General features: G+C 35.9%; 3 protein-coding genes across 3 annotated transcripts; 1 reads left to right on the plus strand and 2 right to left on the minus strand.

Annotated features, from left to right (window-relative positions):
* Positions 1-255: 255 nt before the first annotated feature.
* On the plus strand, positions 256-10,587 carry Cbr-ras-1 (the record flags this gene model as incomplete). Its single annotated transcript, XM_002631690.1, has 6 exons — positions 256-369; positions 4,500-4,587; positions 5,204-5,306; positions 8,350-8,458; positions 9,933-10,051; positions 10,485-10,587. The coding sequence occupies 6 exons, from the start codon at positions 256-258 to the stop codon at positions 10,585-10,587; spliced, it is 636 nt and encodes a 211-aa protein (XP_002631736.1).
* Positions 10,588-11,100: 513 nt separating this feature from the next.
* On the minus strand, positions 11,101-13,158 carry CBG25684 (the record flags this gene model as incomplete). The annotated part of the gene is made up of 2 exons (XM_045242769.1): positions 11,101-11,250; positions 12,856-13,158. The coding sequence occupies 2 exons, from the start codon at positions 13,156-13,158 to the stop codon at positions 11,101-11,103; spliced, it is 453 nt and encodes a 150-aa protein (XP_045100367.1).
* Positions 13,159-13,792: 634 nt separating this feature from the next.
* CBG25685 lies at positions 13,793-14,084 on the minus strand (the record flags this gene model as incomplete). The annotated part of the gene is made up of 2 exons (XM_045242770.1): positions 13,793-13,883; positions 13,942-14,084. 2 exons carry the CDS (start codon positions 14,082-14,084, stop codon positions 13,793-13,795), a joined length of 234 nt encoding a protein of 77 aa, XP_045100368.1.
* Between the last annotated feature and the right edge of the window lie 5,391 nt (positions 14,085-19,475).

Consider the following 19,475-nt stretch of genomic DNA (forward strand, 5'->3'; position numbering starts at 1 on the left):
GTGTGTCCCCTCTCTCCCTCGTCTTTTTTCGGCTTTTCTTCGTTCAATTTTTTTGGGAAAAAAAACTTTTTTTTGTTCACATACGTTTTTTTGTTCGTTTTTTTCTCTGCATCTCTCATCTCTTATCAGCTGATATGATACGAATTGAGGGGATGATAACGCACCAACCACTTGGTTTTTTTGCAGTCCGCTGTCTATTTTTCTCTGGTTTCTTTTGGTCGTCTCGAAGACAGTTTTTTCCACTCGAATCCAAAAATGGGCGGCCGGAGCAACAACACAACAGCCGCCCAACAGAATTCCATTCTTCGAATTGTCGTCGTCGGCGGTGGTGGCGTTGGAAAATCAGCACTTACTATACAGTTTATACAGGTTCGTTTTTTTTTGGCTTTTTTGGGATTATGAATGACAGCAAAATGGGGTAGAGGGATTAGTATAAAAAGATTATTGCCCAGTGGATAAAAATCTGTCTGTGTGTCTGTTTATCCAAAAAATCAAAAAAATTAAAAAATCCCTGAAGATATCTGATAGTCTAAAAAATCGAAAAGAATGTTAATTGTTTAAGGTCTTCTGAATTTTTGTGACTTTTATTTTAGAAAGATTTTTCAGAATACGATTTTTCAGAATATGAAGTCTGAAATTTTACTTTAATATTCTAGTAAAAATTTGTTTTTGAGAATTCTAGAATTGTCAAATTTTGGATTTTTAAAAATTTGGATTTCTAAAACTTTCAATTTTTAAAGCCTGGATTCTTGAATTATAAAATCCAGAATTTATTTCATGATTTTCTGAATTGTGAGATTTTCGAATATTCAGGTTTCTTGGATTTTGGGATGTTGATATTTTTTGAAAATTCCTAAATGTATTTTTCAATTTCAGCTACACTGCAGGGTTCCAAAACAATTGTTCTATAATTTCTGTTCCATTTTTGACACGAATATTGAATAGAAAATATATAATTGATATTCAAATTTTCATGGCTTTTGGTTTTTTCAAACGCAAATCAAAAAATGAAAAGCCAAACCATCAAAAAATTTGCATTTTTCTATTGACGCGATTTTCGGGAACGCCAAAATCGAAGAAAAACGCAACTATTAACTTTGATCCCATATATCTCGGTTTCTGTAAAAGATACAAAAGAGTCATTAAGTGATAAAATGTTTATCATAATATCAGAAATATTTTGTTAGTTGACCACTTTTTGATATCTTCTAAAGGAACCGAGATATCTTTGCTCAAAGTTAGAAGTGAGGGAGTTCTTATCCCTTTTTCTATCTGTCAACTTTGAGCCATAATAACTACGTTACTGTAAGAGATGTAAAGAAGAAGTCCACTAATAAAATTCTTATCATAATATCAAAAATATTTTGATAGTTGACAACTTTTTGATATCTCTTATAGGAAATGAGATCATTGAACTCAAAGTGTACATATGGGCCAACTTTGATCTCAATTATGTCGGTTCCTGTCAAAGATATGAAAAAGTGGTCAAAAAATAATTTTAGTCAATTTCCAATAATCAGTACTAAATGTAGTTTCTATTCAAACGGTACACAAAAAATTGCTGCCAATCCAATTTCCTTAAAAGGCCTTTTTGCTTATTTTTCCCTCAATGAGTCACACCTTTTCTCTCCCTTGGTATTCAGAATGCCTTGTAAAGTCGTACAGTTTTATTTTTTCACAACAACGAACGAAACGAACATTTTACATTGAACACGACTGAAAAATATCGAAATTCGTGTCGCAATAATATGTTTCTCTCTCTCTCTCTCTCTCTCTCTCTCTCTCTATCGAGATGTGACGTTTTATGGAACACCTGTACATGAAGAATTTCTAGTCGACTCGACACTTTCCCAGATTTCTGACAATTGTGGTTTTTCTGGTGACTGGTGATGACCTTCACGTCTTCTGAATTCAATTCGCTTTTCAAAAGAGACAGAAGACCACAAACACAGGTGTGGGGAGGCAGATAGGTACAAACAAAAGATGATTAGGGGGTTGTGTATTGGACACAGAGAGAAACAGAGGGGAAAAAAGAGAATGGCAAGCAGCAGCAACCAGGCGGTAACATGATAATGAGTTGGAAGACGAAAGACATTGATTTTCATTAGTTTACAGGGTGGTACTTGAGAAAAGGGCAATTGAAATTGGATACCGAATTTAGAGAGGTCTAGGGAATCATTACAGGGTTTGGTAACCATTACATGGTCTTAAAAATTAGTGAAATTTCAAAACCAGTGCAAACTGAGAATTCTAAATCGTCTCAAGAACATGGTCGGATTTGAAAAGCAGGGAGTTTTCAGTTTCCATAAAAGCCAGCCCACCGTATACGTGCACTTTGGGCACAATTATTTCGGTTCCTGTAAGAGATATCAAAATGTTGTCAACTGATAAATTATTTATCAGAATATCAGTACATTTTTATAGTTTACCATCTTTTGATATCTATTATATGAACCGAGATATTTTAGATCAAATTTCAAGCTTTATTTAAGCGTTTTTTTTTGTGATTTCTACCCTTTGACCATAATTATCTCGGTTGCTATGAGAGATTCAAAACATATTTCAACTGATTAATTGTTTACCATAAAGTCACCAAAATGTTATTAGTCAGCATATTTTTGATATCTTTTACAGGATCCGAGATAATTAAGGTCAACGTGATACATATTAGAGAAAGTATGATCAATCAGCAAGAAGGCAAGAAATGGTTTTTTAAAAATGTTTAAAAATTTATTTTAATTCAGCCAAAAATACAAAAAATTTCCTTGAAATCCCACCTAAAACGACTCATTTAGCTCTTCTAGAAGCCGAGTCGTTTGAATTTTTGAGAGAGACGCAGACAGTTAGAGTGTCTCGTTGTCTGTGTCTCTAGCCTCTGAAACTTGTAATAGAGGTATCTCGGTTTCTAGAAACACTATAGAAACAAGAGTTGAGAGTTTAAATTGAGCCGATTTTTTAAAATGATCTGTAGATGCCCAATATGTGCAGATACCCAATACGTGCACTTTGAGCTCAATTATCTCGTCCCCTGTATAAGATATTAAGAATGTGTCAACTGATAAAATGTTTGTGATATTATGATAAAAAATTCATCTGTTGACAACTTTTTCATAACCTCAACAGTAAGTGAGATATAGTGGCTCAAAGTTACGGTATCTGAAATTCTCAAATTCTCCGCCCCCTGTTTTGCCCAATGTTTCCATATTTGATCAAATTTGCTCTTTCCCGAAATACCATAATCCTTCCAATTCAAAACCTAACTTTTTGGGTAAACTATTCCTTTCAAAAACTTCCAGTTGTTCTCACCTCCTCCTCCCCATTTCTTTACCTTTCCAAATTCTCAAATTTCACTCCAAAATGAAAATTTTACCCGTCTCTTTCTTCTAAGCTTTAACCCCTATACTCTCTTTCCCCTCTCCTCCGATCGCGCTCATTTTTTGCTTCGTCCCGAAAATAATCCATCCGTTTTCTGTGGTGTTGGAAGAGAGAGAGAGAGAGAGAGAGAGAGAGAGAGAGAGAGAGAGAGAGAGAGAGAGAGAGAGAGAGAGAGAGAGAGAGAGAGAGGCGTGATTCTCATGTGTTTGTGTCCTTCTTCCCGGGAGAAGAAGGAAAAAAGAGAGAAACACGAAACAGTCAAAAAGGGAGAGAACCCGAAAAAATAAGAACTGCAATACAAGAAAGTAGACTGTAGAATGTTTGTGCAAGTCCTGTGTATTTGTGTCCCTGTTATACTGTGTAGTACTGTGGGGAGAGACAGTGAGAAATGCTCTTGAACGGGATTGGGTGATGGGAAAATTTTATGGAGAGAAAATAGGAAGATAGTGGAGGCGTGGGAAAATTAAAGGGATTAGAAATCTGATAATTTGGGTGTTCTAGAGAAATTTATAGCCATATCAGCTACGAATGGCTTAATTGCTCTGAGAAGTTAATTAAAATTTTCTAGAGATTGATACCGAAAAACCTGCAATAGAAGGGCCCTCTAATCTTCAACTTCAATCGTTTTGATCTCCGTTCATGTAAGAGATATTAACAAGTGGTCAACTGACAAAGTGTTTTTTTAATATTTTGATAAACATTCTATTAATTGATAACTTTTTTCTATATCTTTTACAGGAAGTAATTTATATGTGCTCAAAGTTAACAGATAAAAAACTGAAGTACCGTATTTTCTCTAATAAAATCTCATCCAATCCGTCAAATTTGAGCTCAATCATCTCGGTTTTATCACGAGATATCAAAAAGTGGTCAACTGACAAAATGTTAGTTATAATATCACCAATATTTTTTTTGTTGACACATTTTTAATATCTTTTACAGTTAATGAGAAAATTCAGCTCAAACGAGGAAGTGGGGACCTTTCTATTACAGATTTTAGGTCATTTACATTTACTGAATTTGAAACCAAAGCTTATAAAACTTGTCTACTTTGAATTAATAACAATTTAGACATTAAAATAAATAAATTACTAAATTTTCGTCTACAAAAACACTTTTTTCAGCGCTACTTCGTCCAGGACTACGACCCGACCATCGAGGATTCCTACACCAAACAATGCTTTGTAGATGAGGATCTGTGTAAATTAGAAAGTAAGTTTATTGGATGTTTTGGGGGCTCGGATACTTTGAGGTTCAGGTTTCTGGTACCCCAATTTCTTAATACCGTAAAATCCCCGCACCCTGACCGTCAACTTCGAGCTACCGTAAATGCTCTAATAGACACCCTATACCCACCCTATACCCGCGCTTTGAGCTCAATTATCTCGCTTTCTGTGAAAGAAATGAAAATTTAGTTAACTGATAAAACAATGGCGATAATATGATGAATAATGTATCAGTTGACATATTATGGTAGCTGTCATAGGACCAGAGAGAATTGAGCTCGAAGTGCAAACTCTATTTTAGCGTTTTACTGCTATACTTTTTTGACGTATATTCCTTGATTTTAATTATCTCGGCTCTTATCAGAGATATCAAAAATTAGTTAACTAATGAAATATTTCTGATATTATGATGAATAATTTATCAGTTGACCACTTTTTGATATTTTCAATAGGAACTGAGAAACATTCGGTCAAAGTTAACAGACCGGCCGCTTCCAAAATCCGGCAACGATCGGCTGTTGTTTAGATCAGCCTTGGGGGTCATTTTTTTAGAAATTTTATAGTGTGTACTTTTGAAAATTCACAAATTTCCTATTTTTCAGTTCTGGACACTGCTGGACAGGAAGAGTTCTCCACAATGCGCGAACAGTACCTGAGGACAGGAAGTGGATTTCTAATCGTGTTCGCTGTTACAGATAGGAATAGGTGAGTGGTTATCAGTGGAGCGTATTTCCTAGCCTCTAAATATTTGATTATGATGCTCTCCTTCTGTTTTTCTATGTCTCTAATGACATCTCTCTCATCCCAAAGTTCATCTCTCTCCCGTTCTATTTGACCAAAAGACATGCCGCCAGGGCCAAACACAGCACTCGATGACATTTTTCGAAAAATACACAAGAAAACATAAGAATGCATGATGAGCGATTGTCTTGACCCGAAAGCCTAGGGGGCGAGGGGAAAAAGAAGAAGAAGAAGCTTTTTGAAACATTTGGAGTAAGCGAGGGGAGTGATAAATGCCCCGATATTTTTCATATAACACACACAGCAGGAGGGGAACCGAAAAACTATTCATAAGGATTCCTATAGGTATCTATCTTATTGGAATTTCAAATTTTCCTTGATATTAATAACTGTAAAACGATTTTAATTAGTCTAGAACCTAGATGTACATAAAGATTGGAGAATCGTATTGGGGAAGAACTAGAGGAGATAAATATCGCCGAAAGGAAATTTCGGTTGTCTCAATTAGTGAAATGATGATGTTCAATCAGTGGAAACCACGCCCATTTAGATAGTTTTTGGAAATTTGTGGCCATTTTGGTTTTGGTCATTAATGTTCCTTGAAGACATCCTAACCGATACTTCTGAAATGTAGTCAAAAATTTTCTTCTAATAGAGCTCCTAGGACTACGAAAAATACCGTAAACGCTTTTATGGAAGGCCACCCTATACGTTCATTTTGAGCTCAATTGTCTCGGTTCCTATGAAAGTTAACAAGAATTTGTCAACTGATAAAATATTGATGATATTATGATAAATAATTTATCAGTTGAAAATTTTTTTTTGATATCTTTTGAAGGAAACGAGATAATCAAGTTCAATGTTGCGCATAAGCCTCAATCTTAGCAATTACGGAAATTTGAGAGTTATGAAAATATAGGCTAACGCTACCAGATTGATCTGAAGTTTTCAAAATTTATGAAACACAACTAGTTCTTCGATTTTTATTTCCCAACATTTTCTAACTGTCCTAGTTTTAGAGATATGCGCCTTAGAAAACCCCGTATTTCCACTAATAGAAGCCCATCCAAACCGTCAACTTTGAGCTCATATATCTCACTTCTTGTTGAAGATATTGAAATTCTTTAAATTAATAAATTTGTTATCAAAATATCACAATTATTTTATCAGTGGGCACTTTTTTGCTATCTCTCATACGGACCGAGATGATTTAGCTTAAAGTAGACGAATCGGGTGGGCCTCTATTACAGCAAATACCGCATGTACCATCCAAAATAATGAGCCTATCAAAGACGCATATCTCAGAAACCAAAAATTTTAATTTTTCCAACAACTCTTTTTTTCGAAAACTATAAAGTTTCATAAAATTTTCCAAGAAATTCCTCTTTCTGAACAACAAAACCATATTTTATGATTTTGGGGTCCCTTCCAATAAAATTTGTTCATTCCCCTCCCCATATCCATTCCCTCTAATTCTCGATTCAGAAGAGCTCACCCATCTTTGGCCGTGCCCAAAATAACAGAAAAATTTGTTTACACGTCTTCTTCTGACGTCTTCTATTTTGCTCTCCACATATCCACTTTGTTCTGTTGACACTTACACCCAAATATGAACTGGCACATTTTTTGTGTTGAAAAAAAAACTTCTGGTTTTAGGGACTTTTTGAAAATTTGTATAGCAATTTTTGCTTCTGAAGAGGATTCTGTAGATCAAAAGAAGCCGCGTCTCTTCTTCTTTTTTCTAATATTTATTTCAATAAAACCACCTGCTACTACTATATAATTTTGTTTTAAAAGAGAAATGACCTTGTCTCTCGGAGGGGGCGGAAAATTACTAAAAGGGGGCGAGATATCAAATGACTCATTTTATGATAGGTTAATCGTTTTTATGAACGTGCGCACCATCCGAGACACAATTCATAAGAGAAAATGTCATCTGTTTTTAGGTATTTTGAATTTTATCTTCCTTATGTTGATGTGATAGGGGAGGGACCAGAAGGGTTTCAAGAAATTTGTGAAATACAGAATGAAGATGTTACAGAGTGTATCTCGTCTTGAAAACATTTTTGGATCAGCTTTCATTTTTGATTCATAAATAATCTCAAAATTCACTTCAAACCCTACAATTCTCTTTAAAAACCAACTTCCCAGCTCGTCTAGAACTCGAGATATAGTCATTTGAAGTTTCCGAGGTTAGAGACGCAGCGTGTCTCGTTGTCTGCGTCTCTAGCCTCCTTGAAGCCGCTCTATCTCAGTTCTTAGAAGCGCTAGAATGGTGATTTTTAGACAAATTGTTAGGAGATGTTGCCTTTTTTCTGTTTAACGGCACCATGATATCCGGACTAAAGTTTGTACTTGCATAACATTTGAAAAAAAGCGTTGTCATGGACTCAAATTTCTAGTGTTAAAATGAGAATAGTTCATCAGTAAACTGGCTATTTCAATTTATTTGATCATCTTTGAACTGAGTTATCGCTTGTCAAAGTTGCTTCATCTCATGGAAATCACAGTTACAACGTTTATCCTTGGGTAAGACTGTGTAAAACGCGGCAACGGGCGGCCGCGGCCGAGGCCGTGGGTAGGCTACTGTGGACCAATCCGGCTGTCCTTTTGAAATTGAGCTCAGCTACCCAGAAACTACTAGGGCCGCTAGGCCGCCGTACCCTACCTATCTCAGAAGTACCCTTTTCAGAATGCCGCGGCCGACCGTGGCACATCCTTGTCTTTGGGTAATCATAACAATACCTCGACTTGAGGAATCACTTTGAAAGTTTCAGTAGCTTTGAATCAAACGTAAATTTACATTTCTACCAATTTTCGTGCTTTCCAAATACTTATATCTAAAGATACACCCGCTTTTATCAGTACGGGTAGTTGTGCGCCATACTGTAGTTCAAAGCACCATTTTTAAATCCCACAATTCCGTAATTTTCACTAGAAATTAAACACTTGCTTAGTACAAGCCACAAAAATCATTGAAATTCCTCCAATAATCTAATTTTTTCAGCTTCGAGGAAGTCAAAAAGCTGCACGAGCTGATATGTCGAATTAAGGATCGAGACGATTTTCCGATAATTTTGGTGGGCAATAAGGCGGATTTGGAAAACGAGAGACATGTGAGTTTTTATTGGAATTCGTGAAATGGGACAATTTGGAGCCAATTTTGCAGAAGTTGAATGAAAAGTTAGAGTATTTCCTCTATGAGAAGCCCACTCAAGCTGTTAACTTTGAGCCCACACAACTCATTTCCCGTGAAAGATATCAAAAAGAGGTTAACTGATAAATTGTGTATCATAATATTACAAACATTTTATCAGTTGACAAATGTTTTATATCTTTAACAAGAGCCGAGATAAATTGGCTCAAAGTTGAAAGTTAGGAGGAAAAATTGCACTTTTATCTAGAAGTCCTCTTCATAAAACCCTTGACATCATCACTTTATTTCTCTCTATTTTGTCTCATTTTCTTACTCCAAAAATCCCATAAAACCCCAACTATAAAATGCCAAAGATTCTTCTAGACATACACACATAAAATTCGCAACATTTTCTTTCTCCTTCAACACACGCTCTTCCTCTTTTTCTTATTCTCTTTCTCTTTTTTTCGAATTGGAGCTCAAATTCAAAAAGAAAGAAATAAGACAGATAGAGAATGATGGGGATCGGAAGCTACCCAACAAAAATAAAAGAGTTTTGGAGGAATTTATGGGGAATCGGAAGAGGTAGTACATATACGAAAAAAATAGGAAGTCAAGAGGTCTTTTTGAATTTCTTTTGGAATTCAAAAAATAGGGGACCGAATTTTTTCGTTGGTTTTTCTTCTGGAATTTGGTTCAAAGTTGTCTTGATCCAAAACTACAGTAATCTTTCTAAACAAACACTTTATATTTTTTGTTCTGACGCCTTTTTTGATGCTCAAAAAAGAGTGAAGAGTGCACACTTGAAACATGCACAAAAACACTCAAAACACGTGTGTGTCTTTTACTAAATACATAATCCGAAACATGTGCAGAGAGAGAATTTTGGCGCCATCTCTTCTTACGAATTAAAATATTAATATTATTTTTGGGGGTTAGGGGTAGGGTTAGGGTTTCAGAAAGCCTTTCGCCAATTCAACTAGGTAGTTATGATTTGGGGTTTTTGATAAAAGATTCAAATCAGATTTTTAAATCCAGTCAGCTATTTAAGATGTAACTCGGAATTTTCGAAATTTTACAAAAATCAAAGATAATTTAGAGCGAAAATAGGAACATGAATAACCGTAAGCACTTTAATAGATCGCCCTCTGAATCGTCAACTTGAAGCCCATATATCTCGATTTCTGTAAAAGATATGAAAAAGTTGGCAACTGATAAATACAAACATTTTATCAGTTGACGTATTTCTGATATCTTTCACAGATATGGAGATAATTAAGCTCAAACTCGACAGTGTGTGAGGCATATTACAGGTTTCAAAACAAATTTTTTAGTTCTTTACGATCAAAGCGTTTATTAGGTTGAAAAGAAATCTTCAATATCAAAATTGTTCATTTCAATATTTGAAAATTGTTGAATTCTGTGCAGAAAATCTAAACTCCAAAATCTTTCAGGTCGCTCGCCATGAAGCTGAAGAACTCGCCCACCGTCTCGCCATTCCCTATCTCGAATGTTCGGCGAAACTCCGGAAAAATGTTGATGAAGCATTTTTCGATATTGTTCGACTTGTCAGGTAAGTATTATATTTGAGTTTAAAAAGCTCAAAATCAGATACCGTATATTCTCTAAGCCCACCCAAACCATCACCTTGGAGCTCCATTACCATGATTCCTGTAGAAGATATAAAAAATTTGTCAACTGATAAAATATTGGTGGTTTTATGATTAATATATTATCAGTTAAAAATGTTTGGTATCTTTCACAGGAAGCGAGATAACTGAGCTCAAAGATGACGGGCTGGGTGAGCTTCTATTAGATGGAATACGGTCGCACAAAATCAGACAACAGCTTAAGAAATTTGGAACGTGGAAACTCTATTCAAATTAGAATTTTCGAATCAATTGAAAATCGAACAATGCGATTCGCTGGATCATTGGGAATCTATTGATCTAGTATTTCAGAGTTAACAACGTTTCGAAAAATGTCTGAAATTCCAAAATTTCCAGAAAATACCAACATGACGAACGAATGCCAGTACACACCCATGACGATCGTAAACTCGAGTCGCCAATAAAACTGAAGAAAAAGAAAAACTGCAGGATTCAATAATCACAATACATATATTTTTATTTCCAGTCCGATCCGACTATCCGATTGTTGCAATTTTTGCAATTTCCAAAAGTCGGATCAGTCGAATCGGAGAGTTAATCCTTCATGACTTTCAGCATTTTCTAAATCATTTATTTTCCTAAAAACACACTCCTGCCTTTTGAATTCTCTCTGTCTCTCTCTCTCTCTCCATTTGCAAAACGGGATTTTCTTGGTTTTCTATATTGCTTTTTTTCCAAATTTCTTTTTTGTACAGTTCTTTTTTCTATTTTACAATTATTTATTTTTCATATCCCAGTTATTTCTATCCTTCATTCTAGTTTATCCCGAGTACAAACCCTCCAATTAAAGAGCCCCCGGACCAAATGCGCCCCACCGAATATACGGTAGAGTGCGCTTGCCTTCTCCCCCTCCAATTTGATAATTCTGTTAACTTCTACCCCGGTCGAGAATTAACCCAGTAACAGAAAAATGAATAAATATAATTTGAAATGTTTTATTGGGTTTAAAAAATCAAGTTCCATTAGGCTCCGCCCCTTTTGCTTCAGATCCAACGACAGTCTTCACCACTTGAACGGCTTCTCGAGTCGATGGAGACGCTTGAATTGCAGAATCTTTCAGAACTTTCTCACGACTTCCGCTTCGTGATCTGGACTTGCTGATCTGAAAAAAGTAGAAAAAATATATTGAATTGAAAAAGAAGCAACCGACATGTTTGACCGCATTCATAGCGTTTTTCAACATTTTCTTTTGTGATTTTTGTGATGCACAAGTGCTGGAAGGAATAATAGTAGTCCGATTTGAGTTGGCCAGAAGTAGGCTGGCCACAACAGCGTTTTCTGGCGCCACGCGCCGCTTTTAATTTAATTTTTTACAGGTTTTTAAAATATGAACTTTTCAATAAAAAATAATTCATAAAGAAAAGATTGAAAAAGAAAAAAAAACGACAGATGATCCGAAACAGGGAAATGGAATGAAATTGATATTTTTAGATCTTCCAAATGTTTGACTACTTCTAGAATTCTGTTTGAAATTCTGAAAATCTGGTGACTGAATCTTCTGAAATTTCAAATTTTCAGAATTTTAAAAAGTATGATTTGTGTGATTTTAAAAATTTATGGATTTCATGAAACTCTATACTTGCCTGAAAATTTCCGAACTTCGAATTTTCATAGTTTTTCGAGAACTATTTTTGGAGTGTCTGTACTGTCGTGCTTTACATTTTGGAACGATCGAAAATTTCTAAATTCCTAAATTTTCGAAATTAAAAATGCCCAGATTTCTGAACTTCGGAGTTTTCCAATCCTGCATTCTGAAGTCCCGAAAATCAAAGTTTACAACTTTAAAATCTTAAAGCCGGAACAAATACTTTTGAACCTCGTTCCAGACATAATCACAATAACTATTAATGGAACACAAGTGGTAACTTCTCAAATACCAAATTCGTTCTAACATTTTATAATACACATTATCTCCCTTTAAACTCAATTATCTGACTTCTTGTCAAACATATGACAAAACTTTTAACGGCCAAAATGTTGTTCTTGACATTTGGGGCACTTATCAGTTGACAGTTTGCTGCTATCTTTAATAAGAACTGAGATAATTAAAAGTGAAGCTAGAGTGAGAGGATATTGGTGAATCAAAAGGTAAATTCTATTCTCAAAAAGAAAGCGGCCTTTGACGCCGGTTTAAATTTTAAACAGGCAAATATTGCCTGCTTAAAAATTTAGCTGGCTTCGAATCACGTGAAATTGAAAGGCCCATAGCTCTGGCACTGGCGGCCAGCAACAACCCTACTTGAAACAACTACTGAGTATTTTTTTAACTGTTGAAGTTTAACCACCTGGTTTTTCAGTTCTGAAAGTCCCGCATCGTCTTGATTTTCCGGAAGTTTTCTTATTTTTTGGAACTTCCAATTTTAATGGATTCGTCGAATTTTTCGGAATTTTCACACTTTTCTAATTTGTGGGTTTCCGAAAGATATTTATGTTCTGTGGTTGCGATGTTTTGAAAACAATGCTCATTTATTTGTCTAAAAGTTATGGACAACGCTTTCATATAAAACAGAGGATAAAACATTACAAACACAAATTATCAAAAATCGGCGATTTCAAAAATATAGCTCAACATTGCAAATCGTATCATCCAGCTGCTCAAATTCTACGGCACTGATTGGGTGTTTACTGTTGGGGCAGAACAAGATTCCGTTCTAAAAATTGATTTTTTTTCAATGTTGCTGCTCACTTCAACATTTCTATCACTCACTTCATCGTATCTAACGTACAGCCTATTCCAAAATATTTTCAGAAATTCGGTTTCAATGCGATCGTCCTTGTCGCACTTTTGATTTTTGATGAAGAGATCGCACAAAAGTTCAGCCCCGAAAGCGTAGTTGCTTGGTAAACTGTCATCTGTTCTATTTGATCGGAATTTCCAGATTGTTTCTTTATATTTGATTCTAACAGTCCCAACGATTCGCCCAAATTTCTTTTCCACAACCCTTTTTAATCGAGTCTTTGACAGTAGCCAACATGAACAACAATGTTTCGATAGCAGTTCGCTTATCATTCAAAGTAGAGACAAATTCGCAGAATCCAGCAAACTTCTTCCAATTCCTCTTCAAATCAACCAATTCTCTCATCAAATCAGCATCGCTCGCAATTTTCAGAATTTCATTCAAATTTTGAATCAGACCCGAGTGTTTTTTTGAGAACTGATTCCACATCCCCTTTGCTTGGGATTGCTTCCGATCTCACAGTGAAGAAACGTTTAATTATTCTTGATCCGATTGATCTGAAAAGTTTCGTCGTAAATAAAATTCTAGATTCAAAAAATTTCAGAGAAAGGTTAAATTCGTTCTGTTTCCAATATTTGAAAATTGCTTTTTTTTAATTCCAAATCTCTTACTAGTCTCTTACTAGTTAGGTTTTTAGATTCCTAGAATTAAATTGAAAAGAAGAACTGCTTCAAGAATCAAATATTCAAATTTCTAATTTTCGGATCGTTAAACTATTGATCCTCCGAACTTTCAAACTTTTGGATTTTCGAATTTCCGAGTTTTTAAATTAGTGATTATGAAACTATATATGGGTTTCGAACTGTTTTCGCAGATTACTGTTTTTCTCCGAATCCAAAAATAACTTTCAAAAAAAAAATTAAGTGAACTCGGAATCTTAGATGTTTCGAAAGTTTTTTTTATTAATTACATATGAGCATATTGGATTATCAACACGGAATCCAAGAATCCCAATGATCCGGAAAATTTAAAATGAATCCCTAGACTCCTGAGGATGCTAAAATTCAAAAATTCAAGAATCTCAAGAATCCCAGAAACCCCAGGGAAAAACTTACAGTGGTTGCTGCTGACCAGAGTGTCCGCAATTGGCACATTGCTGAGCTTGTTGTTGCCACTGATGAACTTGCTGAACAGTCTCGACTTGCTCAATCTGATGTGGTGGCATCATATTCACCATATGGTACATCGGAATGACCATTGTCAACTTTTTAGGTGTTCAATCTTAGAAATTTCACAAAAAAGAAACTCACTATCCATCCGGGGAGGGTGGAAGTGAGGCAATCAGCTGCACGAGACGAATTCGGACACGATCCAAGACTTGGTCGGTGTTGGGTAATGACATTCTGGAAACCAAGAAAATTAAGGGACGTCTAGTCAAAGAAATGTTACAGTACTCCAAAACAACCAAAGGACACGAAAGTGCCGCATTTGCTCAAATAGAAGCCCATCCTATATGTACACATTGAGCCCAATTATTTCAATTCATGGGAGATATATCAAAAATCTGCCAACTGATAAACTATTTATCATACTGTCACCAATATTTTATCAGTTGACATATTTCAGATATCTCTCATATGTTACGAGAAAAATGAATTCAAAGTGCACATAGGCTTGTTGTGAGGGCAAACACGGTATCTGAAAACGAGCGAAAAAACCATAATTTCAATGAAAAGGAGAAAAATGGTGACAACCGTAAAATCCTTTTTTTTTCGACAGTTTCATAATGGCGGGTTCTATTTTATCTTCAGGAAATTCTGGTAGATCAAAATTAAATAAATTTTTATAGATCAAATTTGAAAATCAGTTGTTTATTCTTGGGTTGGTTTACTGTAGATCTTTACTATTAAGACGCTTTCTCTGTCAGAACCGAAAATAGTACTGTACGTACAGCTGTACAGACAAAATCAAACTAGTTTTTAAGCATTGAAATTATATACATTGTAAGTCGGGACACTTCTAACAATACGATAAAAATGCATATTTGGTTTGGATCCATCTAGTCTGTGAAAACTTTGACCAATTCTGGTTAGAAAATGAAAGTTTTTCTCAATGGAGATAATGATTTGGTATAACTTGGAATTGCTCTAATTTGGAATTCCATTTTTATGATGCACACTTTATTAGAGAGAATACGATGTGTAGCTTTTTGCAGCTGTTATTTCCTTTTTTTTTCTTTGTTTAAAAATCATATTTCAACGAATGGAAATGGAACCTCTAACACGTGAATTGCATATTAATTTAGAAGAGTTAACAGAGACATAAAAAACATTTTATCAGTTGACCACTTTTTGATATCTCTAACTGGAAAAGAGGGAAATTGGTTCAAATGTATTTGGACTCTCCTAATATAGAATTGATGATTGAAAAATAGAAATCGACGATTTTGAATATAGCTTGAAAAAATGAGCTTGCTAGATGTCTTGCCTACTGAAAACTTGGAAAGTGGAAAAGCCCTTGGAAAGCTGAACTTTGGAGCAAAGATAGGAGTACATGGTGGGGCAAAAGTTCTGCAACCCAAGTTTGACTTAAGCTGGCGCCTGCTGACACACTTTTCGTGCATTGATTTTATGTTTACATTTTTGCCAGGCTCTTCATTAGTAAATGCTTTCTCCAGTTGAATGGAGTCGGCATCCAGTTGGCTTCTGGTATGATCCCAGATACCAAACTACCAACAGTGCAGTATGGTGAGGAAGCTTTATGGTCTGGGGTGCCTTTTCCGCGATAGGCATTGGTCCGATCCACCGCATCACAGCTATCATGAATTGCCACGTCTACAAGAATATCCTAGAATCCCAAATTTCTGTCAGATTACAAAGACATGGGTCGTTAGATCATTTTTCAATCGGACAATGATCCAAAACACACCTCCAAATTTGTCAAGGTACAAAGGATTCCATTTTTTTCGATAATTTTGGATTCTTGGATTGGCTCTCGAGCCCTAGGATTCGCGTTATGGACTGGTCCAGTCCGTCCCAAGACTTTAATCCAATCGAGAATCTGTGGGGAAACTTGGAAAAAAGATTTACAGAAAAAAAAACCAGAAAATGTGGACGAGAAGTACCAAAAACTGGAATAAGGTACCACAGTCAGTAATCGACACTTTGCTCGACTCTATGCAGCGCCGAAGTCCGGCTGTTATTAAGTCTCATGGCTTTGAAACAAATTACTGGGCCCATTTTGTTAGTTTAAAGAGGTTATGTGCTGAATAGAAGCGTTTTTCGAAAGTTATGATTTTTGAAAAATTAAGGTCAAAATTGGATTTTTTCGAAAATTCAATTTTTGTCCTAAAAAATTTATTTTTCCATATTTTTGTAAAATTGTCAACTGCCAAAATGTTTTTCCTGACATTTGGAGCATTTTATCAGTTGACCGTTTGCTGCTATCTTTCATAAGAACTAAGATAATTAAAAGTGAAGCTAGAGTGAGAGGATATTGGTGAATCAAAAGGTAAATTCTATTCTCCAAAAGAAAACGGCGTTTGACGCCGGTTTAAATTTTAAACAGGCAAATATTGCCTGCTTAAAAATTTAGCAGAGCTCTGGCACTGGCGGCCGTCAACAACCCTAGCCAGAAGTATGAAAAAAACCTGGAAAGTGCGAAAACACGTGATTTTTTAAAGTAGTTCATTGAGCAATAACATTTTTTAGAGCTTGAACACATACAGTACCAGTCAAAATGATCTACAAAACCGTATTTTTCAGTGGATTTTGACCGTTATGAGGAGTCTGTAGCTCGGCTGTCAAGTGTTGGAACACTTTGAAAATTTTGGAGGGTGTAAAACAGATTTATATTGAAAAAGTTGCATTCACAGCATTTTTGAAAATTCCTAGTTTTTCAGATATCTGCCGATTTTTAATATAACCTTTTTTGATCCGTTTTTGTACTGAAAACATGAAAAACGGGTGTCTTATAGGAATCGGCAAATTCTTGAAACACCAGGAATTCCTAAAATATTCTGCGGGAGCAAATCAAAACGGAATTTAAAAAAGTAGAATAGAGATAATTGAAACAATTTGAAAAAAATAGATATGAGATAAAACTTGGTAAAATTTCAACAGAATGGTCAAAGTCCACAATTTGAAAAATTTGAAAAAGGATATGACAAAAAAATTAGGACAAGAGTTGGGGAAAGATCTTGATGAGACTTTTTTTTGAGATTTTGAAGGACAGAGTAGGAAAAAACAACAAAAATTTAATGCGGTAAATCCGTCGGGCTTTCAATGACAACTTCTTCTGGCAACCTTTTTGGCATTTTCCGTCCTTTCTGTCCCCATTTCAGTTGACCGTTTTCTGCTATCTTTCATAAGAACTAAGATAATTAAAAGTGAAGCTAGAGTGAGAGGATATTGGTGAATCAAAAGGTAAATTCTATTCTCAAAAAGAAAGCGGCCTTTGACGCCGGTTTAAATTTTAAACAGGCAAATATTGCCTGCTTAAAAATTTAGCTGGCTTCGAATCACGTGAAATTGAAAGGCCCATAGCTCTGGCACTGGCGGCCAGCAACAACCCTACTTGAAACAACTACTGAGTATTTTTTTAACTGTTGAAGTTTAACCACCTGGTTTTTCAGTTCTGAAAGTCCCGCATCGTCTTGATTTTCCGGAAGTTTTCTTATTTTTTGGAACTTCCAATTTTAATGGATTCGTCGAATTTTTCGGAATTTTCACACTTTTCTAATTTGTGGGTTTCCGAAAGATATTTATGTTCTGTGGTTGCGATGTTTTGAAAACAATGCTCATTTATTTGTCTAAAAGTTATGGACAACGCTTTCATATAAAACAGAGGATAAAACATTACAAACACAAATTATCAAAAATCGGCGATTTCAAAAATATAGCTCAACATTGCAAATCGTATCATCCAGCTGCTCAAATTCTACGGCACTGATTGGGTGTTTACTGTTGGGGCAGAACAAGATTCCGTTCTAAAAATTGATTTTTTTTTCAGCCCTGAAAGCAGTTTTAGTTACCTCGTCCACTCCGTGATTGACATTCATAGTGGAGTGTACAAACATCAGTCTCATGATTTGTAACCTGAAAAACTATAAGACACTAAAACACAGAATTCCTATAAAACACTATTTATTGAATCAACAATAAATCACTATAAAATCTTTAAAACCAGTGAGCCACACTTTAACGGGCCGTCACCAATCGTGAGCGAACACCAGCGAAAACTAAAGAAAACGATGAGAATTTGCCGAGAGAGGAGACGCGTTTTGGCGCGCACACAGTTTCGCGCGCGGATACAGTAATCCACACCTCTTGCACGTGTGTTCAGGGGAGATTTCTCTCCTTTAGACTTGGAAAGAGGATTTTAAAAGAGAAAACACGGTAGAATACCGTACAAAAAAATGTCTGAGATAATCGATACAAGCAATCTTTGCTGTATGCGTTGCCTCTACGTCTCTTGGTCCCTCAGAGGGACAAACAGAGGATAGTGGTGAGGACGATGTTCGTGACACGACGGGTCTCACACATGTAATTAGAAAAAAGAGAGGAGGACGAAGAAAAATCATCTAGATGGCAAGGAAAAGAAAGGGGATGGTGGAATTCACACGGTTTTGGACACCTAGGAGATGGAACGTCTCTGGGAGGAAACGACAAACTAAATCAGGAGAGAGAGGGAATCGAAGGCAGATGTGGTTTTAGATTTTCCAGAAAGTTGTGCTGACGCTAAGATGGACTTATGCGTGCACCGGAGCCCGGGTCGTGGGTAGGTTGCCATGGACCAAGACGTCCTTTTGTTCGGAAACAAGATCAGCCGACCAGAAACTTTTGAGACCTCTAGACCGCCGAATCCTATACAGTACTTGTCAATTGGATATACAAAAACATATTTTTGCAGTTGATTTTCGGAAAAATTCTAGCTTTTCATTTATTTGTTTATTTCTGACAGATACCTGTTTTTTCAGTACAAAAACGGACCAAAGGGTGTCATTCAGAAGTCAGCAAATAGCTGAAAAACTAGGAACTTTTGCTCCAGACTTCTGAAAACTGTCAAAATTGCCGAAAATCAACAGAAAAATATGTTTTTTGTATACTAGTAATGTAACTGACAGAACTCCCAGAAACACTAACTGCTAAAAGACACTATTGAAAACAACGAGATGCAGAGAGAGTGAGAGACACACACACAAACGTTATGCACTCATAGAACCTCTATGCACTCAAAGACACCTTTGTAACCTGAAAAACTAGAAGACACTAAACACAGATTTCCTATAAAACACTATTTATTGAATCAACAATAAATCAACCTATTAAAGGTGAGTTAAAACAAATGGAGGCGTCACCAGTGTGAGCGCACCCCCAAGCCAGAACTGAAAAGGAAACGATGAGAGAGACCATGAGGGGAGATGCCCAGAGAAAACAGAGAAGTGCCTGTTGGCGCGCACTTTAAATTCGCGCGGGTTACTGTGACCCACTTTCGTTTGCATATATTTATCGGGAGAGATTTCTCTCCTGTAGACTTGGAAAGAGGGTGAAGAAGATAAAAACCGGTAACCTACCGGACATACTGTATATCCAAGAAATACAGTAACAAAAAAAATATGACCCTGTTTCAGGCAGCCATGGTTCCTCTT

Source organism: Caenorhabditis briggsae (assembly GCF_000004555.2).
Source record: "Caenorhabditis briggsae complete genome, chrII, whole genome shotgun sequence".
Lineage (NCBI taxonomy): Eukaryota > Metazoa > Nematoda > Chromadorea > Rhabditida > Rhabditidae > Caenorhabditis > Caenorhabditis briggsae.